This window comes from Anabrus simplex, chromosome 1, assembly GCF_040414725.1.
Source record: "Anabrus simplex isolate iqAnaSimp1 chromosome 1, ASM4041472v1, whole genome shotgun sequence".
Lineage (NCBI taxonomy): Eukaryota > Metazoa > Arthropoda > Insecta > Orthoptera > Tettigoniidae > Anabrus > Anabrus simplex.
Window position 1 is genome coordinate 1,074,914,860 of NC_090265.1, and position 25,651 is coordinate 1,074,940,510.

A 25,651-nucleotide genomic window follows, 5' to 3' on the forward strand; every position below is an offset into this window, starting at 1 on the left:
TAATACTAAATATATATATACGTACCGTACATAAAGAAACTAAATAACAATGTAAAGAAAATCAATAACTTCCATACTGTATATGATTGCTCTGTAACCCAATCATAAAATAACTGTTAAATGTCATAAACTTGCCACCTCCTTGACTGCAAACAATATAGTTGACTTATGCATACAAAACAATTTCTTTGTGTTTTACACATCATCAGCAACAAGATAATAAATTTAACCATTTACTATTATAATCATCAACTTACAATTCTGAGATAATAAACTAGTAAAACCTTTAACAGAAGTGAAACTCATAAGAATTATAAATACAACCAAGATGACTGAAGTTCACAAGAACAAAACTGTCATAACCGGAGAATGTTACTAACCCATTAAGTCAATTCTCATTTCGAGCCTTGAAAGTACTCTTTTACAATACTTTCTGAAAGTTCTAAAGAAGTGAAGATGTGAAGGATATGGTACCTCCAACTGAATTTTTTTAAATGTTAGATTTTGCTTTTTTAGACTAGTAGCCTCATGTAGCCTAGGAAGTTATATCTCTAGTCAGTATTACACGTGAAGCACAAATACTCACTGCAACAAATGAATACTCAAGGACAACCAGAAAAGTAATTGAGAATATTTATTTTTCACATCTAACTGCAATATATATGTAGTTCTTTTAAAAGCTTCAAGATGTACTTTGACTGTACAGCTAATTATGTTCCTTTTGATGTGTCATTTTCATTAAAAGAGTGTCAAAATAAAATTTCTCTCTCAGGTCTCTTCCTATTTACACAAACAGACATTCACACATTCGCACAACTGTACAAAACACTGCTACGATATGTTCTTGATAGAACAATCTGGACGTATAGAGTTTATTTGGTTTCTTCAAATAACACTTTAAACACAATCCATTTTCCTACGAGATATCACATCTCTCTATCACTCAAATGTCAACGCTGAGTTTTGCCTACGAAGAAGAGTCATTTAAATAGTTAGAGTCCTTAACTGACCCAGCTTTCCTTTTACGTCCCGGAAGGTTGGTCGCTTATCAGGATGCAGATCCCATGCCTGAAACATAGATAAACATAGATAACAAATCATATCAAAGAAATTCAACAACTACAATAAAGAAACTGGCAAAATGACAGAATTAAAAGAAATGTAAGAAAGGTATACACAAAATAGTCAATACAAAGACCATCATCACAAAACATTCACAGGAAGCATGGGTAGAGTAAGTAGTTGGTCTAATACCTTCTGGAAGGAATTTACCAAAAATTTGTTATAAATCCTTTCAATGTGAAGTTGATGGAGGGGATGAAGAGTCCTAACTAAACAGAGTGGAAATGATGCAGGAAGTTTGATTTATGCTTACGACCTGACTGTAATGAAAGAATGTGCTGAACACTTGCATATATATATATATATATATATATATACTAGCAAGATACCCATGCTTCGCTACGGTATTATAATGAAATTTATAATTGAATGCTTAACGTTTTATATATAATCCTCCGAAATTCGCGAGGTAACTCGTTTTCTGAGAGATTACGGAAAAGTTCCTAACATTTTTCAATCTTTCATTCCAGCAATCGATTTTGTACTTCCCGGGCTAGGTCCAGGTATTCCACCCGGCCAGTTGGGTCCCTAAATCTTTGCCATCTTTTCCTATAAGCATTTTAGTATGGATCAAATCCTTGAGGAGATCCAGCGTGGTGTCGTCTTAGGTGCCTTGGCGGCTGTACTGCAATCGTAGTCATTACCCGGCCAAGACCCGTTTCCAGCGCAGTCCGCACATTTTGACGACGGTCCAGAGCATTATTATTATTATTATTATTATTATTATTATTATTATTATTGATGGTCTGGAACCCACAGCAAGATGCAATACCGCTACTTGGCTGTAAATTACATCCTCTGCCATTGTCATTGCTGACAATGTGACCAGCACCATCGTCGCGCGTAGGCAAGTGCTTGAGATTTCTGGCGACACGAATGATATACTTCCATGAATTATTGACCTAATTATAGATGTGAACAATTGTACGGTCAATATCATTCACATAGTTTATTTCAAATGTGTTTAAATATTTATTTATATGCCAGGAGAATCTACTGTAATCTATGTACTCCAAAGGAAGAGATGGTTCTTGAAAACGAACCCAGGAAAGATTTAAAATGATCAGTTTATGATCAGAATAAGTACATTATGAACAGTAAAATCAATTGCTCCCAACTCCTTTTTCACCCCCCCCCCCCTTCCCCACCCTCCCAAAAAAAAGAAGGCATGTTTCTTTATGTTTAAAGGAGATTCCAAATACCAATGTTCACGTCTGTTTTACCTTCAGTTCTGAGGTAAAAGTATCCCCATAAAAAGAATTCACTTTTTTCACTTCCTTTCACCCCCCCCCCCCAAAGTGAATTTCCCGTTAAAATACTTGTCTCTTTAATAGTAAAGGATCTTCTATATACCAATTATCACGACTCTGACATCTTCAGTTTTTGAGATGTGTCCACATGAAAGGAATTCATCTCTTTTCACCCCCGCCCCCCAAAATGATTTAGCCCAAAAACGCTTTTTTCTTTGTTTTTAAAGGAGATCCAAATATCACTTTTTACGTCTGTAACAACTTTAGTTTTTATTAGATGTAAGTATCCTCATACAATTAATTCAATTAATTTTTCAATTTTTCACCTCCCCCCCCCCCTCCTCTTTCATTGGATTTTCCGAGAATACGTGTTTGTTTAATTTTTAAGCAGATTTCAAATACCAATTTTCACGTCTGCAAAATCTTTCGTTTTTGAGATAATAGTATCCTCATACAAATAATTCAACTAATTTTTCAATTTCCCTCCTCTCTTTAGGTGGATTTCCAAAACCAAAAAATACGTATTCCTTTATTTTTAAAGGAAATGCCAAATACCAAATTTCACGTCTTTAACATCTTCAGCTTTTGAGATATCAGTATCCTAATTAAAATATTTCAACCCCATTTTCAGTCACTTTTACCCCTCCACCCAAGTGGTTTTTCAGAAACCAAAAAATACACGTTTCTTTATTTTCAATAGAGATAAAAAATACTATTTTTCACTTTGGTAACATGTTAAGTTTTTGAGATATACTGTAAAAATGCTCATTTTAAAATTTCACCCCCTTTTTAGTTCCTGTTATGTGGAGTTTCCCAAAAACAAATTACCTGTGTTTCTTTACTTTTACAGGAGATTCAAAATACCAATGTTTACGTCTGTAACATTTTACATTTCTGAGATATACTGTAGATATAGTATTTCTAAGAATTCACCCCAATTTGTCACTCCTGTTTAACCGCCATTAATTAAGATTTTCCAAAAACAAAAAATTATGTGTTTCTTTATTTTCAAAGGAGATCCCAAATAATACAAATTTTCAGGTCTGTAATATCTTCTGTTTCTGAGATATAAGTATCCTCATTTAAGGCATTCAACCTCTTTTTCACCCTTTTTCACCCCTTGTATTGGGATTTTCCTAAAACAAAAAAAAATGTGTTTATTTTTAAAGGGGATTCTAAATACGAATGTTTACATCTGTACACTTTAAAAGTTATGATATATATATACACTCGTTTTAAAAATTCACCCCCCTTTTCAACCCCCCATTAATTGGATTTTCCAAAAACAAAAAATGTATGTTTTTTTATTTTTAAAGAAGATTCTAAATACCAATTTTTACATCTGTAAACTCAAAATTTTGAGATATAGATACACTCATTTTAAAAATTCACCCCCCTTTTCACCCTCCCATTCATTGGATTTTCCAAAAACAAAAAAATACATGTTTCTTTATTTTTAAAAGAGATCAAAAGTACCAATTTTCAGGTCTGTAATATCTTCAGTTTCTGAGATATAAGTAGCGGTATCCTGATTAAAGGCATTCAACCCCTTTTTCACCCCTCCTATTGGTATTTTCCGAAAACAAAAAAATATGTGTTTCCTTATTTTTAAAGAGGATTCTAAATACCAATTTTTACATCTGTAAACTTTTAAAGTTTTGAGATATAGATACACTCATTTTAAAATTTCACCCCCCTTTTCACCCCCTTAGCTAAGGAATATCCAAAAATCCTCTCTTAGCGAGCACCTACATCTTAATATGAATGTATCCCCAAAGTTTCATTTCTGTATGTCCAGTAGTTTTGGCTCGGCGATGACGAATCAATCAGTCAGTCAGTCAGGACAAGTTATTATATATATATATATATATATATATATATGATATAGATGATATAGATGTTGATTCCCATAGGGAATCAAAAATATTTGTCCTGAATGAGTAAACATCTATATCATCTAATAGCCAACCAGGCATCAATTTTTGGTAAAGAGACAAAGCCGGTGGCTCCAAGTAGCCTACGCAGTGGCCTCCACGGTATGCACTAGCCAGAGTCTTGGTAGGTGTGCTAGGTACCAACCGATGAGCCCAACCTAGCACACGAGGGCGAAACGCTGGCAACCAGGAATGAGTTAGCTGGAAAATTTATAATGTCCAATAATGGGCCATTTATATATATATATATCAGAATGTGAAGAAAAGTGCAGTGCAGTTGATATGGTATGAAAACACATCAAAGACAGGAAGTTGGGAAGGAAAATAGGACACATCATGGATTTTTCAGGACAGTCCCAGAATAATATCATTAGTTCCTGTGTTCCAAAAAGTTTCTATAGCATGCACTTGTCTGAAGTCCAGGTAGGAAAATGAAAATTATTAGACATTATTTCTATTTAAATGGATGGACACAAAATGTTCATTTTAAAAAAACACACTGAACCACTCCCTCTCCATAACAAAAGTCAAATGTTGTGTTACAAGAATGTGCCACAGAGATCTTCGACGTTCACAGTAGAAACACTCAATCTACTTGCCAATGACAATGAAAATACTACTTTTACTTCATGATCTGGGGAACTCACCACAATTTATTTGTATCAGTTATAACTTGACACAGAAACATGATTTGTAACTATTATCTTTTGCCCCAAAAATACAATTTGTCACAGTTACAATTCATCACAGTAATAGTAGTTCTGCTGGAATTCATCGAAATTTTGCCTTGTACCACTGAGCATCAGCTTATTTGTCTTTCATAAAGTATTTCCACCCATTCTGCAATAATGTATTGTGTTTATGTGGTTTCTACAGGCAATTGGCAACTGATTTGTCATATTTACTAATGCTAAGGAATATAATTATCGCTGGCCCCGTGGTGTAGGGGTAAGGTGCCTGCGTCTTACCCAGAGGCCCAGGGTTTGATTCCCGGCCAGGTCAGAGATTTTTACCTGGATCTGAGGGCTGGTTTGAGGTCCACTCAGCCTAAGTGATTAGAATTGAGGAGCTATGTGATGGTGAGATAGCGGTCCTGATCTAGGAAGCCAAGAATAACGGCTGAGAGGACTCATCATGCTGACCACACGACACCTTGTAATCTGCAGGCCTGAGCCTGCAGGGCTGAGCAGTGGTTGCTTAGTAGACCAAGGCCCTTCAGGGCTGTAGTGCCATGGGGTTGGTTGTTAAGGAATATAATTAACTCAACAGAGACTGAGAATGAATTTTAATCAAACAGGGCAAGATCACTTACCTGCCTCATAATTTCATAAACTTCTGCTGGACATCCCTCAGGTGCTTCCATTTTGTAACCTTTCTCCACATGTTTGACAACATCTGCAAGAGGCTGAAACAAAGAGATGATTTCACTTCTTGTAAGAGATAGCCTACTGCAAGTTAGTGTGAAGGCTACTTAGTTTCTCCTTATGTAGCCCCATCAACCCATGCACGCACATGCACTAAATAGGCATACTAAGTGAAGATAGAATGTTGTTGGATATGCAGTTCATTTTCCTCTACACCGTATGTAGTACTGGCTAACAAGATACATTATTCAGCACAAAATGTATTCAACAATTCCTCTTCCTCTGACAGACAATGTAAAGTGGGATGACTGGCATTACCAGCAGCTCTCAAGAGTCTCACTATAACAATGGAAACAAAATAAGTGGAAAATGAAATTACACAACCAAATAATTCAAGCAAGCTTGGAGTTGTATCTGACTCTTGTTTCATCAGCCACATTTTAAAATCTTAGTTGTATCGAGTGAGATTTGAACCAAAGCTACTGTTAGGTTGGTACTGTTAGTATCTTGCTTATATGAAGACAGTAGTGTATAGGCAAAAGGCTTTTTCAAAGAAATGTTATCACAGAATCATGTTGAGTTGTAATTTTCCAGAGTAATTATGTCAATAATGTTTTTAGACAAGTGAAGTGAGATATGAAATTTGGTAAATTTCTGTTATTAGTTACCTTGGCTAGATTCTAGCAACAAGGACACTCAATTTATCACCATCCCATGCAAAAAATGTTGATGTTTAACATCAGAGAGCAGAAGAGAAGATGGGCATGAAGTAATGTGGCAATACTATTAAAATATCTAAAACAAATCTACAGTATTATAAAAATTTAATACCAAATACTCCCGAGTGTCATTCTTGTTGCATGGATTAACACAGAAATGCTCTATAATATATAATGTAGAGGCTGCCTCGCTCAGGCAGCAAAGGGATATTTGGCTCCCCCTTATAAATGTGGATTTCATAATACAAAAGTAAGTTGAGAAAGTACGTCATAGATAGGAACATGAAAATTCTGCCTCGTGGCCACGATCATTAAGGCATCAAGTCTGACACCATGATTAGCTGGTTCGAGTCCCGTTGGTCAAAAACATTTTCAACATCAGAATGTTGGCCGGAAAGATAGGAGAGGTGGTGGTATACAATTTTTAATCATTAGATTGTGTGCCAAACGCCTGGATTCAATTCCAAATCTTTCGACTGTGTTCATATGCAGGGAGAGCATATGAGGCCATTGATGGCGATTTGGCCATCAGATAGAGATGTTAAGCCTTGAGGAGACCCCTTCTTGTTATTCGACAGGAGTAGGCTATGTGCCGGCACCCTCATGTCATATGTCACGTTATTAATTCATCTCATTAACTCCTCTGACGAAGGGCAACTGGTTGTAAAAAAAACTCGCTAAGAAGATTCATCTCACTTCATACCTGACCCCGTAGAGAAATGGAACAAGGGTTGGACACATATAGAGTTCGTCAGGGGTTGAAAAGAGATTAATCTACAAGAGCTGGAATTGAAGAGGAGAGAGCCTGTCTGTTTGAAGACAGCAGTGCACAAAGATGCAGGAATTGTGTTTTCTCCTATTTCTATTGCTGCTTCTTTTGCACACTGTTATGCTCACCATATGATGTGTTCCTTTTCATGTTCCTACCTCTATACAACTTGATTTGATACTTGTTTGTTTCTTTCCAATAGATAAATTTTGAGAGGTTTCACTTCTGGAGAGGCTCACAGCCCTGAGGTTAACACAGCCAACAATATAACTAAGTATTATCTCATTCAGTACTAAGCCTTTACCTTCCACCTCTCCAGGAATCTGTATGCTCTAGTCTATGATATACCTATATGCACTTTTTTCTCTTGATAAGTAAATAAACAAGATGGAAGTACTTGCATTTTTTCTCTCTTTCCTTTTCCTGTCCTGGTAAGACTTCCTTCTTATTCTAAAATTCTCAGATCAAAATCTGAGTGCAGATGCCCACTCTCCCAATGCAGCACAACAGCAGAAACCAGCTTGTTGGGGACCAACAAGGAACATGTGGGAAGAACTGGGACTGATGAAGAGAGAGCCCATCTATTTGAAGACAGCAGTGTATGAAGATGCAGAGATTATCCTATTGTGGTTTCTGTTGCTTCCTCTTCATACACTTACCTATCATGTTCATTTCCTCCTAGTGTGTGTGTTTGTTCCATGTTCCTATTCTTTTACTATCTGTATTCAGCTTTATCTTTATGTCTTTTCTTCATTTCTTTGCTTGTCCAGATTTCTTCTTCTCCTATATTTCCCATATTGAAGATCTGTCAAGCTGGCCCCTAAACTAGTGTTGAAGCCTGCCATCATGATGAAGCTAGGAAGCAGAAATGAGCTCGACGGAGGCTGAGAAGAGACAGATGTAGAAGAACAGGGATTGATGAGGAATAGAGCCAAATCTATTTCTAAGCAGCAGTATATATTAAGACGTCCTTTTGTATTTTCTTTCTATCTCTCCCTCTTCCCACACTGACCTGTTACTTTTTCCTGTTAAGTGTTCCTTTCATTGCTCCTGTCTTTCTATCTATAACCTGTCATTGGGCGGAGTGAATCTTAAGCACGCAAGTGTGTGCTTGCTGAATGTCTCACTGCCAATGAGCTTCCACTCCACATTTGTGGTGAATAAAAATATAGAGTGCAAGCATAATGTAAACTCAAGTGTCTGGAGCAACCACTTAGTGACATAGATCAAGGTCATGCATGTGCCATATATACTCTACATATCCACAGAGATGTTGCAGATCTCTGGAGACAAAGGCTGAAATCCCGTAAGCCACCAATGAAAACAGCTAAGAATCTAATGGATGCTGGTTTCAATTTAAAAGAGGAATGGATTCGTACTGCTCCGGAGTGGCCAAGCCTCTTTAAACCAAACCACACCCCAGCTGGTTTCAGTTTGCCAAGAAGAACATGGGCAACACTAAACAGGTTTCACACTAATTGTGGAAGATCTGCATTCTCCCTTCACCAGTGAGGCTTCGGGGACTCTCCAGTATGTGATTGTGGTGCTTTAGTCCAGATCATGCATCATATAATGGATGAATGCCCTCTGCGTGCTTATGGTGGAGACCGGAAAGACTTTGCTGATGTCTCAGAATCCCTAGTGCAGTGGATAAACAATTTAGATATCCATGTGTAATTGTTCCCTACTTACCATGTATTCTTTGCAGGTTTTTCTTTTGTATAATATTGTATATACTTGTCCATTCTGTAAATTCCATACGCTTAATAATAATATATCTAAAGTAAGAGTTTTCTCTGTACATTACTCAGAATTTAAAAAGAACAGTATTTCTGTATCGGTTGTGTCCACAGTAACCAGGTAATGCACTTTGTTAATTTTCCTTCATTTCTGTCTGTCTGTCTGTCTGTCTGTCTGTCTGTCTGTCTGGGCATCAAGAGAAAATAGCTGAACAAAATTTAAAGAAAATCGGTATGTAAAGTCAGGGAATGAGGCACTACAATCTAGGCTATAAATAATTTTATTCACGCTGAGTGAAATGGTAGTTTAGGGGAAGGCCTAACATTCAAATCTGAAATATTTATGTTATCAGTGGTCCTATCGATAAATACCACATAACTAAAGTTAAATAGAATTAAATTTCCCATCATTTAGGTCTTATAGATTTTTACCATACTGGCTATGATAACAGATATTCATGAATTTTTATTTTTGTTTCTAAGTCCATATCAATGTCAAGCCACGAGAAAATGGGTAAAACAGAATGTAATGAAAATTGGTATGTAAAGTTGGGGAAATCAGCACTACAATAGAGGCTGCAAATGAATTTATTCACACTGGATGAAATGGTAAAAAAAAAAAAAGTGGTAGTTTAGGGGAAGGCGCCTACATGTTTTTTAAATTCCTACGTCACGATTATTAAGCAATTTAATAAAATCTTATTCACAACGTGTACACGACTTCATCTAGAATTCTGTAAAATTCTGTAGCGAAGTATGGGTACAACAGCTAGTATATATACAGTGGACGCCGTTTATTATAATCACGGATAATGTTATCAACCGTATTATATAATCACTTTTATGAAGTCCCGTACGGACAAATACTAAAACATTGAAAATCTTCCGTTTATTGTGATCATCAATTCGGTTTACGTTATCACATTTGTAGTAGTAGACCACGCGTCTCAACGGATATGTGGGCGGAGCCCAGATCTTCTGAGCATATAAGCCCTTTGGCCTTGTGGGCCTTGAGTGCTGCTTTCGGCAATTTGGGGTTTGGGACAGAATGATTTTGAGGGATGGTGGTACCTTTGAAGAAAATCAAACTGGCCAGGATATGACCTGCACCCCGGAGGGTGAGAAAAGTGGCCTTGGGACACTGTTGACAGAGTCCAAGGCTATCATAATTACCCAATATTGGGAGTAGGTGGGTTGTTCATAACGGTTTGCCTGTGAGAGCAAAGCAAGGGAGATGGTCACCCATCCAACTGGTGACCATTCCTAAAGTTGCTTAACTATCAAAATAATTTAATAGTGATTTGAGAGGAAAGGCGCAGGTGTATTAGGGAGGAAAGTCGGCAAGGCGTTGAACTTGGCGGGATTTAGACTTGGATGAAAAGTTTATGTACGAGGAGTTGTCTACTTAGCACGGCGGGGATCTGGGGTGAAAGGTGGGGGGAAAGCAGCTTCAGTAGTATGCGAATAAGAGCGGAGGTGTCATGACCAGGCTGGTAAGCAGATGGAGTGAACTGCGGAGGGAAGAAGTGGTTTGGGAATGAGAGGGGTTGGTTGCAAGGGTTTAGGTGCTTTGCGTGCTTATAATGGGACCTAATTGCCCGTTTGATGACGGGGCATCCAGGAAACGAGGCGGCATGGTTGCCTTGGCAGTTGGCACACCTCGCCTGGTCCGAAGGCACCTTGCAATCTGAGTGGCGGAGAGGGCCACCACACCTGTTGCAGCGGGTGGATTCCGTGCACGAAGCAGCGGTATGATTTAATTTTAGGCAATTATAGCACTGAGTGATAAGAGAGGGATGGGGGCGGGGGAGGGGTTGAGCCAGGGTGGCTGGATTGGAGCGTGAGGTGGGCTTAGGAGCAGGTTTTCTGCGCTTGGTTCGGATCTGAGTGGCACTGGTGGTTGAGTTAGGTATTGTCTTTATGCTTTTGGCTTGTGTCTGGCGTCGAAAGGTGGGTGGTTTGGGTGGGTGGAGTGAGGGCATTGGAGGTGGAGGTGGTGGAATAGCTTTAGTTTGGACTTCTCGGTTGCGGATGTTGGTAGGTTGGGTTTGGCTTTGTCCGGATTTTTTGTTAATGTTGGTGGTTTAGGTACCTACATCAGAAGTGGATCCTTGGTTAGAGGAGTTATTAACGGGGTTGATTAGATTTGGAATGGGGATGTCAATACCTTGCAACTTGCTGAGGATGGTTGATACTGATCTGTTGTTGGAGGGAGTAATGATGAGGTGGTTATTGTGAGTTTCTTCAATGACAGATATATGATGAATGATGATGGGTTCTATGGCTTGGATTACTGCTTGGCGGGTGATTTCAAGGATTTCGTTCTGAAGTATGCGAGTAGAGTGCATATAAAGGAAATGCTTCCAACTTTTAAAAACCCGTGTTTACACTGCCCCTGTCTTGGAAGAAACGAGACAATCTAATGTACCAACGAACGCATGGTGAGCAGAAGGACGCTGATTCTGTCACTGCTGAGAGGTGGATAGAAGAGTGGCCTAAAATAGCTTCTGAATTCCCTCCCGAGTGTGTCCATAATGCTGAAGAGACTGCAATGTACTATCATGCCTTGCCTGAATACACTTACTTGTTTAAAAACGTAAAACCTCCAACGAACGACTAACAGTTATGCTGTGCGAGTATGTCTGCTATAAAGAAAAGACTGTTAGTGGTTGGGTAAAGTAAGAACCCACGTTGCTTTAAAAGCATCAACAAGTTTCCAGTGGACTATCATTCCAACTCTAATGAAAGGATGACCGCCCTGATGTCTACTGAAGTGGGATAATAGGCTGGACCGTAAAATAGTTTAGGTGGTTGACAACTGTGCAGTACACATTGTGAATTGTGAGCTCAAGAACATCAATGTGGTTTTCTTACTGGCGAATACGACTTCATTAATTCAACCATGCAATCATGAGATCATTCACACTATGAAAGCGTATTATTGCCATGAAATGCGCACAAGAATCCTAGAAAACAAGAGGACTCACATAAAACTAGTGCCAACGCTCTTGCCAAAACAGCCAGCCTTCTTGATGCCCTGCATCTTCTAACCATGCCATGGTATATTGTCTCAGCACATACAATAAGGAACTGTTTCGGACATGGGAGATTTTTAAGAGAGTTACCAGAAGTAGAGAAGAATGTTGAACTTTGTCCAACAGGCTTAATGGAAGATGAATTTCAGGAATGGATTAACACAGATGAGGGCATCATTACTGATGCGAAACAGACAGAAGACTACATATGTGAGGCATTTACTTCTGTGGAATTAGATACGAGAGGTGAAGAACACGGAGCAGAAGATAGTGATGCTGATGATGACGATGTTGCCGAAACTTCCCGAACACCAACGAATGCTGAAATGTGAGAGGTGCTAGATATCATACGACGAAGTGTTCAGCGTAAGTCAGTGGACTTCAAAAAACATTATGAACATGAAAGAATAATTAATGGGCTTGTGAGAGACAACCAGAAGCAAACAAAATTGAGAGACTTTTGCAAAGCTGAAAACAGTTAACTGTATTGCAGTGCTGTGTACCGGTATCTGTTTCATTGTAGTGCACGTAGGTTATGAATAAATACAATAGGCTACCTATCAATCTTTTTTCGGATACTATTATCAGTCGGTTAATGTTATCAAATTACCTGCGTCCCAGAGTGATCAAAATAAGCGGCATCCACTGTATATATACACAACAGCTTGCTTTTTGGTCATCACTACAACACTGCTGAGGAGCATAAACTTGGATCACAGTTTGGGTTTCTCCATTTAGGCATATTTTAGCTTTGATTAATCTCTCATTGATGAATGAAACATCTGTTACACTGTCGATGTCTTTATGGAGTATCAAACCAACTCCATTCCTCGCCACTGCAGGATTACCACTCCAGTATAATTTATATCCATCCTCTAACATTCTCGTGTTGCAATCTTTCCATTTGGTTTCACTTAGCGCTAGGATGTGAATATGACTACGGTTCATTAAATCCATGATTTCACTGCATTTTCCTGTTAGTCATAACATTCAAGGTTCCAGTTCAAAGCTTGTTTCTATGATCGGTTCTTCTTGTACATCTTGAATGAACATCGGACATGACGTTGTCATTAGTTCCAAGAGTACTTGAAGTATTGTCGACATTCAGTTGATGTTTCTTTCTGAGGCTCGTTTTGGTTTTGAAAGCAACTGCATTGTACTACTCTACTGACTTGCTAGGCCTAACGTACTAGAGGATTTTCTTTCAGGGTGGTCTCCCTTAGCCTTTGGCAGTCCCCTGCCTCACTGCAAGGCAGCAGCTGATGAATTTATGTGTTATTTCCCAAAGAAAGGTCTCATCTTATCCAATCTTCTAAGAGAAAACTCCTCTGCTCACAGCTATTGGTTTTCCCTTGGTATCGGCTGCCAGACCCTCAGCCAGACAGTCGCAGGTAGTACCGTCTACTGTCGCACACGGTAGCAGAATATATTCTGACCTGACTGCCACATGAGCGAGGGTAAAGTACGAAAATAGGTAAAAGAGTTCAAAAGTGGCCATGAAAATGTTCATGATGAAGAACACACAGGTTGATCATCTGTGGTCACAGAAGATTTGGCGAATACAATTGACACAAAAATTCATGAGGACAGAAGATTCACAATAATCACTCTCTCAATGGATTTTCCTCAAATGTCTAGGTCTGTACTATATAAAATTGCATCTGAAAACCTAAACTTCAGGAAATTGCACTGTCGATGGGTACCCAAACTCCTCAGAGAAGACCACAAACGAAAGAGATTGGCCAGTTCGCTCACCTTTTTGACTTGTTATGCCCAAGAAGGGGATGACATGTTATGTTGAATCATCACAGGAGATGAAACATGGGTATCCCATTTCACCCCTGAATCCAAGGAAAAGTCAATGGAATGGCAACACTCAACTTCTCCTATCAAAGTCAAACCCAAACAAACGCTGACACAGCACAAGATCATGGCAATTATATTATGGAACAGGCTTGGTGTTTTGCTGGCGGACTTCATGCCATGAGAAACGACAATCAACGCAGAAGCCTACTGTGCAACCTCGAACAAACTCGACATGCGGTTCAGAATAAGAGATGTGGCATGCTGGCCAAAGGAATTTTGCTCCTTCATGACAACGCAAGGCCTCACACTGCTCTCCAGACTTGGGAAGTGATTGACTCTTTCAGTGGGAAGTTTTGGATCACCCACCGTATAGCCCTGACCTTGCTTCGAACGATTTCCATTTTTTTACGACAGCTGAAACATCATCTTGGCAGGTAGCGCTTCAACGACAAAGAAGTGAAAATGGACGTGAACTCTTGGCTGTAAGAGCAGGCGGCAGACATCTTTGAGGAGGGATTTCCAAACTCAGTCTTAAGGTATGATAAGTGCCTAAATAAACAAGGCAAAGAAAATAAAGAAACTTATGAAAAACCAAAAAATAAATGTGGTTTGAAAATAAAATGTTTGGTTATTTTTTTTAAAGGCCCTTAGTTAAAAAACAGCTCCCATATGACCACAGCATTTGGCTCATGATAACTCAACACAGTTTATGTACTCCTTTTCATGTCTCTATCTTTCTATATATGCTTTGATTCGTTATTTGATTGTTCCTTTTAATTATTAATATTTCCACCACGTTCATCATACTTCAATCCCAGTTAATATGCGAGGGAATTTTAAAATATGTTTGTTTTCCATTTCTATAAAGCTGCAGGTCCTGTGGTCACAACATTAACAGTCAGTAAGCTATATAGAAATAATATGAATCACCACCTTATCAATACACTATTTTATTACTACCAAACTGGTAAATAGGGTCAATACCGGTTTCGACCCCTAAGGGGTCATCCTCAGTTGACACATACAAAATATCTACAAAAACATCACATATAATGGTTAATGTTTAAAATTCATATGTCATTAAAATGCTGGCATTAGTTTGGATATGCATATATTATGGGATTTATAAGTTTGCTCTATTTGAGCATTTATATAAGTCTTCTGTTCCCTTGTATACAGTGTCAAAAGTATTGTATTGAATGTAATTCATCCATTTGACAAAATGCTAGTGGATTGACTATTAAGTATGTACATTTACTGAGAGGTACATGCTATTCTACTTTACAATTTATATTACACAATATGAAGTAAAATTATTGCATTTGCACACATATGATGATATTAATTTCAATGTAGGGTCTTAAAGATGTACTGTTTGGATTTTCAGTATCCTGATTACATTTCATGTAGTGGTTTATAAGGTTTACTTATTCACTTATTTAGTTCAGTTAAATACATAGAAGAATTTTGTTGATTTGAATTCTTATGACTAAAACACTGGTATTTGATACCTTGTTGACGTGGATCCTTAATACTAATGTATAAGTTTGTAGCACCTTGTAGCATCCAAACAGTACATCTTTAAGACCCTACATTGAACTTAATATCATCATATGTGTGCAAATGCAATAATTTTACTTCATATTGTGTAATATAAATTGTAAAGTAGAATAGCATGTACCTCTCAGTAAATGTACATACTTAATAGTCAATCCACTAGCATTTTGTCAAATGGATGAATTACATTCAATACAATACTTTTGACACTGTATACAAGGGAACAGAAGACTTATATAAATGCTCAAATAGAGCAAACTTATAAATCCCATAATATATGCATATCCAAACTAATACCAGCATTTTAATGACATATGAATTTTAAACATTAACCATTATATGTGATGTTTTTGTAGATATTTTGTATGTGTCAACTGAGGATGACCCCTTAGGGGTCGAAACCGGTATTGACCCTATTTACCAGTTTGGTAGTAAATAAAATAGTGTATTGATAAGGTGGTGATTCATATTATTTCTATATAGTGATACCAATCAATACGGATATGAAGTTTATAAATAATAATAGTCAGTAAGCTAGCCGTAGGATCTTACCAAACTGCTTTAAGATGAGCTACTTGCTGTCAGCAAAGTAGATACAGAGAGAGAGAATCTGGTGAGCATGAAAGTAAATGTTACAAAGTTACACGGCTTTCATGGTTAAAATGAAAATCACTTTGCAAGTTATTTTACAGCAACTTCACACACATGGCCGCATACTGGTACCCTTCTATGTATGACCAAAGTGTCCTCTGCATGCAAACAATTTGCATCATAAAACCCATTTGGATTGGATGATGTTGACCAGGTGTTCTCCAGTGCATTTCCACTACTGTACATAATTTCCATTACCATTTCTCAATAGAGAACAATATTATAAAAAAACTGAAGTACACTTACTATTCTCGGATAAGGCACTCGTCCAAAGGAATAAATCTCCCAGAGTAAAATTCCAAAACTCCACATATCAGACTTGTTCGAAAATTTCTGGAATACAGGAAACAAGTATATTACCAGACCATACGAACACAGATAAGTTTTTAAATTGTAAAACACACACTGGAAATGCAGAATAGAGGGTGTCCCAATAAAATGAATACACTCTTTGACAGTTCACAACGACCACGCTTTTTGTCTTTTATTTCAGTTGTGGCTACTTAAAATAATAGCTGGAGTCAGACTAAACTTAGAGAAAAGATAATTCATTATAAAGTGCTACGGCAAGACTGAGGACATAAGTGAAGTGCAAAGATGGTTTAGAATGGAGTTTCAACGCGATGCACCAACAACACTCACAATTACTCGTTTTGCGAGATAAGTTTGAGAAAGAAGGATCTGTTAAGAACGTCCATAAGAGCCATTCTGAAAGATCACGATCATCCACCATCCCCACAAGAAAAAAGAAAAGTCACAGCATGATTTCAGCAGTCGACTAGAAAATCTGTTCGGCAAGAGGCTCGTGAGACAGGAGTTTCAAAATTGAACATCTATCACATTTTGAAGTGTGCCCAATGAAGAAGTTTTATTTCTACATTAGTCCATGCTCTTAATGAAGATGATTATGACAGGTGAATTTCATTTTGTGAGTGGTACCAAGCAAAATCTGCAGAGGACAATCAATTCCCATACAAGATTGTTTGGAGCGATGAGGCCACGTTTAAGTTAAATGGTTCCATTAATTGCACCTACTGGGCAGCTAACAATCCTCATGTGGCAGTGCAGCACCATATGAAATTACCTGGAGTTAGAGTATGGTGTGGTTTGTCAGCATTTGGTTTAATTGGACCTTTCTTTTTTTTATGATACCGTTAATGGTGCAAATGACCTCAACTTGCTACAACAATACGCTATGCCACGCATCCAAGAGATGTTTAGGAATTAAGAATGGTAATTCCAGCAGGATGCAGCACCTCCCCACTACCATTGGGATGTAAGGGCCTATCTTGATGGCCACCTGCCAAACAGATGGGTAGGACGAAGAGGAAGTATCGAGTACCCTCCACGTTCACCGGATTTGACTCCCATGGACTTTTCTGTGAGGGTATATTACAACTTTTATTATAATTTGGATCCACCTAATTCAATACATAAAAACTGTTGTTTAGATGAAATTACAACATATATTTCAATCAAAACTAGTTTCGACGCCTGTCTGCGTCATCTTTTTGCTAGAGGCTTTAAGTCGCACCGACACAGATAGGTCTTATGGCGACGATGGGATAGGAAAAGCCTAGGAGTTGGAAGGAAGCGGCCGTGGCCTTAATTAAGGTACAGCCCCAGCATTTGCCTGGTGTGAAAATGGGAAACCACGGAAAACAATCTTCAGTGCTGCCGATAGTGGGATTCGAACCTACTATCTCCCGGATGCAAGCTCACAGCCGCGCGCCTCTACGCGCACGGCCAACTCGCCCGGTGTCTGCGTCATCATCAGCTGATATAGGTTTTTGGAAAAATTGGCAATCACATAAGTTTATCTACGTCAAATTGAACACAATTTAAAACCATATTAACAACTTAAAACTGTGTTACGATTATACTGTCTCAAAGTCCATATTTTCTACAAGTCCGAGACTTGAGAGTCTTAGCCATAAATTGATGAAAACATATGCAAACTGGTTTGCTCACTTATAAAATAACGTGGATTTAAAAGAACAACAACTTAAAAATAAAATAATCTTGAAGAAGCATTAGAATCATATTAAAATACTTCAATAAAACCTTCAGAGTCGCTTTAATGGAGCTATCCTAGTGAGGTGGAAACAAGCAATCGGTCCTTTAAGACGTTAACAAGTACAACGTTCCCAGTTCACTGCGGACCTGTAATAATAGGAATGTAACAAACTATCACTTAACTGAAGAGGCAATATATAAAATTACGTCTTATAATGTAAACGTTTTTACGTGACTCACCTCAAAAGATCGCTGTCAATGCGAAGCACAATGAAGCCTAGCGAGCAGTGTTGTGATAGTAATCAAGTGTCCAAGTTTGGTCGGGACTGAAGGGGGGAAATAGGGCAAAGTGGGAGGAGCAACTGAGGAACGGCAACCTGTTGGAGCTCCGGAGGGCGTGGTCGTAAAAATCAACTAGTAAAGCTATAATGCATAATATGAAACACCGTCCTATTGACCGGAATATATACATACTCAATAAGGAAATCAAATAGAATATTTGATTTTTCAGAAATTTCATTTAAATTAAGGTTTGGATTAAAATACTGTTCCAGGTGTATATAGCAACCCACCATAACATCTAGCAAACTTCCTTTTCCTAAGTTCTCCAAGATCTCAATGTCCTGTTCTATAGATGTGAATTTATGCTTTAGATCATGTACATGCTGGCCTACCGCAGAAAATCTGTTATATTTTATGGCATTAGTATGTTCCGTGTATCTAATTTTAAAACTTCGTCCTGTTTGACCTAGATATGTACACCCACAGTCGTTACATTTAAATCTATACACACCTGATTTAGAATATGGGTTCGATCTATTAACTGAGGTTGAATTGTGCAATACAACTGTATTATTATTATCAGTACAAAACGAAACCTTGACATTATGTTTCTTGAAAATATTAGTAAACTTAAATATATCCTTATTACAAGTAAATATTGCGAACGCCTTTTGATTAGGTTTGTCTTTGGGCAAAGTGGTTTGTAAACGGTACCTGAACTTGATGATAAGTTCAATAAACCATTCACTAAAACCATTAACCTTAGCCATTGAACGTATTATATTGAGTTCTTTATTCAAATTAGCTTTTGTCATGGGGATCCTAAAAGCCCGTTCTACTAAACTATAGTATGTAGAGTTTTTTTTACTCTGTGGGTGTTCTGAGTCTTGTCTAATAGTGACTGCCGTTTGTGTAGTCTTTCTAAAAATACTATTAGCAAAAGATGAATCTGATCTGTTGATTTTTAAGTCAAGAAAATTAATTGATTTATTACTTTGTGACTCCAAAGTAAATTTAATCTCGTGGGCCAATGTTGTTAAGTACATCTAGACTAGCCGTTGCGTCCCCAACGCGTTCGTCTAAAATTACTAATGTATCATCCACAAATCTAGACCAAAACAGAATGTTGTCAAATTCTCTATCGTTCCCCATCATGTATGTTTCCAAAGAATCCAGATAAATCTCCGCCAAGATTCCCGAGGCTGGAGATCCCATTGCCAACCCATCCTGTTTATAAATGACCTTGTCAAAGATGAAGTAGTTATTATTTACAAGTAACTTAACCAATTTCATGAAATCTTGCGTTATTTTATTTTTAAGTTGTTGTTATTTTAAATCCATGTTATTTTATAAGTGAGCAAACCAGTTTGCATATGTTTTAATCTCTTTTTTTGGTTTAAGTCTCGGACTTGTAGAAAATATGGACTTTGAGACAGTATAATCGTAACACTGTTTTAAGTTGTTAATATGGTTTTAAATTGTGTTCAATCTGACGTAGATAAACTTATGTGATTGCCAATTTTTCCAAAAACCTATCTGATGATGACGCAGATGGGCGTCGAAACTAGTTCTGATTGAAATATATGTTGTAATTTCATCTAAACAACAGTTATTATGTACTGAATAAGATGGGTCCAAATTATAATAAAAGTTGTAATCTTCGTTCAATACGGACAAACAATGAAATTTATTAATTTAACTGAAGAAGCCCACCAGGCAAAGATTGTAGCCCATCGGTATTTGGGCTTAAGAATCAAGGTATGAAAGATAGGCAAGGATATCAAGTTTATAAAAAAATGCATCAAATTTAATCTGAGCCCGAAATTTTTTAAACGAATCAGATACTTTCTCACCAACGTAACATACAACAAAAATGTAAATGATTTTGTCTTAAAAATGAGTTAAAATTTCTTTATAAGAAAAAAACTTTTTTGAATCAGCAGTTATACGAGACTCACCTCAGGGCCACTGCCTTGCTTACTAAAGTGCAATGGAACATTTTTCAAGACTCGGTTCAGAATAAATTAGATAACTTTCTTCCTGCTAAACAGAAAGTATTGGATAAAAAACTAGAAAAGCTAAAGAAAGAATCATTTTCAAACAAACCAGTCTTAGGAGCCAAACATTCTCCTAATAAAGATTTAATCAGGAGTTTTCATTCACCAGTAATCAACTTTTACAAGACCGTTTTGAATGAAAAAGAAATGCTAATTCTTTCTAAAGGCCCAAAACATAACTGGCCTAATTTCAACCTGGCCAAAAAGTCCACAAAACTTGTGGTGGAATCGGAAGTTGCGATTGGTAAATTACCACATGAGGTGCAGGAGGAAGTTAGATTAGATTAAAAAAGAAAGTTGCACAATAATTTAGTTACTAATAATAAAGAGAATGGCGTTTACAGTTCCAAGGACATCAGTATTGATAAAAAGTGTATTATTGAACTTAAAAAGAAGGTTAAAGATGAGGAGCTCATTATCACTAAAGCAGATAAGGGTAATGTGACGGTAATCATGCATAAGGATGATTACATTCATAAGTCTAAACAATTTTTCGATAATGAAAACTTTTTAATGATCAAGAAAGACCTAACGCAAACTCAACAACGCCAATTAAAACAAACATTAAAGAATACATCCTTCCTCTTTACCGAACAGGAGAAGAAAAAACTAGTAAATATGAACCCGGGCCTTCCAACAGCGAGAGCACTCCCCAAGATCCACAAGGCCGGGGTTCCAATTCAACCCATAATAAATTATAGACCCAGTCCTCTATACAAATTGGCTAAGTTTATTCAGAAATTCCTTAAACAACACTACAGATTTACGCCAAACAAATCCATAAAGAACTCCATAGAACTGGTAAATAAATTGAGCAATTTTAAATTATAAGCTCACCATACCTTGCATTCATTTGATATTGTCAACATGTTTCCGAGTATTAGAACCAATACGTTGCTTCCTATTGTTTTCAAGAATCTAAGATCCTACAGTCAGCTAAGTGAACTTGAAACACAAGATTTCATGAAATTGGTTAAGTTACTTGTAAATAATAACTACATCTTTGACAAGGTCATTTATAAACAGGATGGGTTGGCAATGGGATCTCCGGCCTCGGGAATCTTGGCGGAGATTTATCTGGATTCTTTGGAAATATACATGATGGAAAACGATAGAGAATTTGACAACATTCTGTTTTGGTCTAGATTTGTGGATGATACATTAGTAATTTTAGACGAACGCGTTGGGGACGCAACGGCTACTCTAGATGTACTTAACAACATTGGCCCACGAGATTAAATTTACTTTGGAGTCACAAAGTAATAAATCAATTAATTTTCTTGACTTAAAAATCAACAGATCAGATTCATCTTTTGCTAATAGTATTTTTAGAAAGACTACACAAACGGCAGTCACTATTAGACAAGACTCAGAACACCCACAGAGTAAAAAAAACTCTACATACTATAGTTTAGTAGAACGGGCTTTTAGGATCCCCATGACAAAAGCTAATTTGAATAAAGAACTCAATATAATACGTTCAATGGCTAAGGTTAATGGTTTTAGTGAATGGTTTATTGAACTTATCATCAAGTTCAGGTACCGTTTACAAACCACTTTGCCCAAAGACAAACCTAATCAAAAGGCGTTCGCAATATTTACTTATAATAAGGATATATTTAAGTTTACTAATATTTTCAAGAAACATAATGTCAAGGTTTCGTTTTGTACTGATAATAATAATACAGTTGTATTGCACAATTCAACCTCAGTTAATAGATCGAACCCATATTCTAAATCAGGTGTGTATAGATTTAAATGTAACGACTGTGGGTGTACATATCTAGGTCAAACAGGACGAAGTTTTAAAATTAGATACACGGAACATACTAATGCCATAAAATATAACAGATTTTCTGCGGTAGGCCAGCATGTACATGATCTAAAGCATAAATTCACATCTATAGAACAGGACATTGAGATCTTGGAGAACTTAGGAAAAGGAAGTTTGCTAGATGTTATGGTGGGTTGCTATATACACCTGGAACAGTATTTTAATCCAAACCTTAATTTAAATGAAATTTCTGAAAAATCAAATATTCTATTTGATTTCCTTATTGAGTATGTATATATTCCGGTCAATAGGACGGTGTTTCATATTATGCATTATAGCTTTACTAGTTGATTTTTACGACCACGCCCTCCGGAGCTCCAACAGGTTGCCGTTCCTCAGTTGCTCCTCCCACTTTCCCCTATTTCCCCCCTTCGGTCCCGACCAAACTTGGACACTTGATTACTATCACAACACTGCTCGCTAGGTTTCATTGTGCTTCGCATTGACAGCGATCTTTTGAGGTAAGTCACGTAAAAACTTTTACATTATAAGACGTAATTTTATATATTGCCTCTTCAGTTAAGTGATAGTTTATTACATTCCTATTATTACAGGTCCGCAGTGAACTAGGAACGTTGTACTTGTTAACGTCTTAAAGGACCGATTGCTTGTTTCCACCTCACTAGGATAGCTCCATTAAAGCGAGTCTGAAGATTTTATTGAAGTATTTTAATACGATTCTACGTCACGTTTTAAGAAGTGTGATAAATTAAGCTAATGTTTCTTCAAGATTATTTTATTTTTAAGTTGTTGTTCTTTTAAATCCACGTTATTTTATAAGTGAGCAAACCAGTTTGCATATGTTTTCATCAATTTACGGTTTAAGACTCGCAAGTCTCGGACTTGTAGAAAATATGGACTTTGAGACAGTTTAATCGTAACACAGTTTTAAGTTGTTAATATGGTTTTAAATTGTGTTCAATTTGACGTAGATAAACTTATGTGATTGCCAATTTTTCCAAGAACCTATATCAGCTGATGATAACGCCGATGGGCGTCAAAACTAGTTCTGATTGAAATATATGTTGTAATTTCATCTAAACAACAGTTTTTATGTATTGAATAAGGTGGATCCAAATTAAAATAAAAGTTGTAATCGTGATTCAATACGGACAAACAATGAAATTTATTAATTTAACTAAGGGTATATTAAACACAATGTTTACAGCACAAAACCAGCTACAATCAATGAGTTGAGAGCAGCCATTGAAAGAGAATGTGCCGAAATACCAATTGAAATAATTTCGAACATTTTGGATTCAATCAGTTAGCATTATCAGCTGTGCTTGGACCACAATGGCCAACAATTTGAACATTTTCGATAATTGGCTGGTTTCTACATTTGTTCAAATTATTTTGATTTTTGAAACTTTTCTGTATTATAATAATTGTTAGTGTTATAGTCATTTGAAGAGTGTATACATTTTATTGGGACAACATGTATTTATCAGCACTACTTATTTACTTTTGAGGGGCCGATGACTTTAGATGTTAGGCCCCTTTAAACAATAAGCATCATCATCATCTATTTACTTTTGTGAATAATTCTACAGATCATGAAAGGTAGGTAGGTAGGTAGGTCTGTCGATGGATTGGTTCTTGAATAACCAAGTACACAAGGCACAAATGCCCATTGAACAATCTCAAATTTCACAATATTAGTCTATACAGTATGTTACTGGCAAGTCCATTTCCTAGGCAGAATGTTCAGTGTACTGGCCTTCAGATCAGAGGATCACACTATCAACCACCACAGGAAGGACATCCAGCTGGAAAACTGGACTAAATCCATACAAAATGCCAACCCCATAAACTAGGAAAAGACCAGGAATAAAAAGCCTGCATTTCATTGCTGAATTAAATATATGAAGATAGACCTAAAGAAGTAGTATTTTTCCAAATGACAAGATACATTTTTGTTTCAGTTATCTGCTACTCTAATTAGGAAGCACCCTGTAGTTGTGGGGAAATACGAATAAATTACTAAATGCCAAATAACAACAGACATTAGCATTCTGGAGCAAAGAAATGAACAAGAGGAACAATGACAATGTATAACACAAATAACTATAAAAGAATGCAAAGAAGTTAAACCTATCTTTGATTCCTGTCATGTTGATCAACCTCCTCCCAAGTTTGCTCAATTATCACGTAACTTTTCAAATACACCACTCTCTATAGAGCTCTGCGAGGATATACAAAATAATATCCGCATCCGCACTTCCTTCATCCGCATCTGCAAATTGTTATCTGCGGATATTGCACAAATATTGAACTACAGTGTATTACACCCAAGGTATTGGAACTGATAACATAATACAATAGGCCTGACACCTGGCACCAGAAACCCTACAGTCACGGGTTTATGGGAGATTTTCTCTTGCGACAACTACTGATGTATTGACCTTTGTTCTTTCCTTCCATTGATTGAAGGCAGGAGCCAGTTAGGCTTAGGTTAGATTTACAGCTTTATGGTCTCAAGGCTCTATATACCACCATTTTCCCATACTACTGTCAAGGGTTGCCTAACCACAAGCAAAAACAAGAGTATACCTGAGTGAAAATCAATAAGCGTCATTATTTAGAAATTATCAGCAAAATTATCCGCACTGCCATACAGTTTGTATCCGCCCAGACACTAACTTCACGGATATTCTCTTGACTACAGAATGAGTCCAAGAGAAATATGGATGGCAGTCTCAGCATTGTATCAGCATGATGACCCTAGAGTGTCTTCAGCAAATGATTTGTTAGCTCTACTGTTCTGAAATTGCACAACCACATCTGACAGGAAATCTTCCTTCAAAACATCAATTTAGAAGAAAACTGTATAGATCTAACTTCAGGAAATCAAAAGTACCTTAGTCATGCACTCTCCATGATAAACCAAGGTGTTCAAACATATTCAAGCTCTTATTGCTATTAAACCATACAGACACATCTAAACATCTACAGTAATACAGCAGTTACAGATACTTACGCCTTGTTTGAGAGCCTCTGGTGCAGTCCACTTGATGGGAAGCTTGCCTCCCTCCAAGGAGAAGTTTTCATCTCTTGCCAGACCAAAATCTGAGACTTTCGCTACACCTTCTTCCGAAATTAGCACATTACGAGCAGCAAGGTCACGATGAACCACTTTCCGAGATTCAAGGTACTCCATGCCAGAACATGTATCACTGCAATTAATGAATATCATGTTTGTTCCGTATTGACTTTAACTGAGAAAGTAATTATTCCTTTAAATGGAATGTTTTATGTTTTCCACCTTTCCAATACTTATAGATATAAAAACATTAGCTGAAGAAGGTCTCACTGACTGAAACATGTACAAACAAATGTATTTGTATCTATAAGTATCAAAAAGGTGGAAAATATAGAACATTCCATTTAAAGAAATAAATATTTTACATGTATCACTGTCAAAATATAGCACATAAAATTAATGTACTCAACATCAAAATAGATTGAAGAAATTAATTTTGCACAAATTAATCACAATATATAACCATGCATCTA

The 25,651-nt window shown here is 37.1% G+C and overlaps 1 protein-coding gene across 5 annotated transcripts in view; it reads right to left on the reverse strand.

Moving 5' to 3' along the window:
• Positions 1-617: 617 nt before the first annotated feature.
• Positions 618-25,651, reverse strand: part of Csk (C-terminal Src kinase) — a 664,783-nt gene continuing 639,749 nt past the window's right edge. For all 5 annotated transcript variants that reach the window (XM_067137182.2, XM_068225400.1, XM_067137181.2 and 2 more), the window contains 4 exons: positions 25,116-25,311; positions 16,193-16,279; positions 5,619-5,711; positions 618-1,068 (listed from right to left, as the gene is read on the reverse strand). In XM_067137182.2, the coding sequence (XP_066993283.1) occupies positions 985-1,068; positions 5,619-5,711; positions 16,193-16,279; positions 25,116-25,311 (460 nt within the window). In that variant the 3' untranslated portion in view covers positions 618-984. The remainder of the gene's footprint in view (positions 1,069-5,618; positions 5,712-16,192; positions 16,280-25,115; positions 25,312-25,651) is intronic.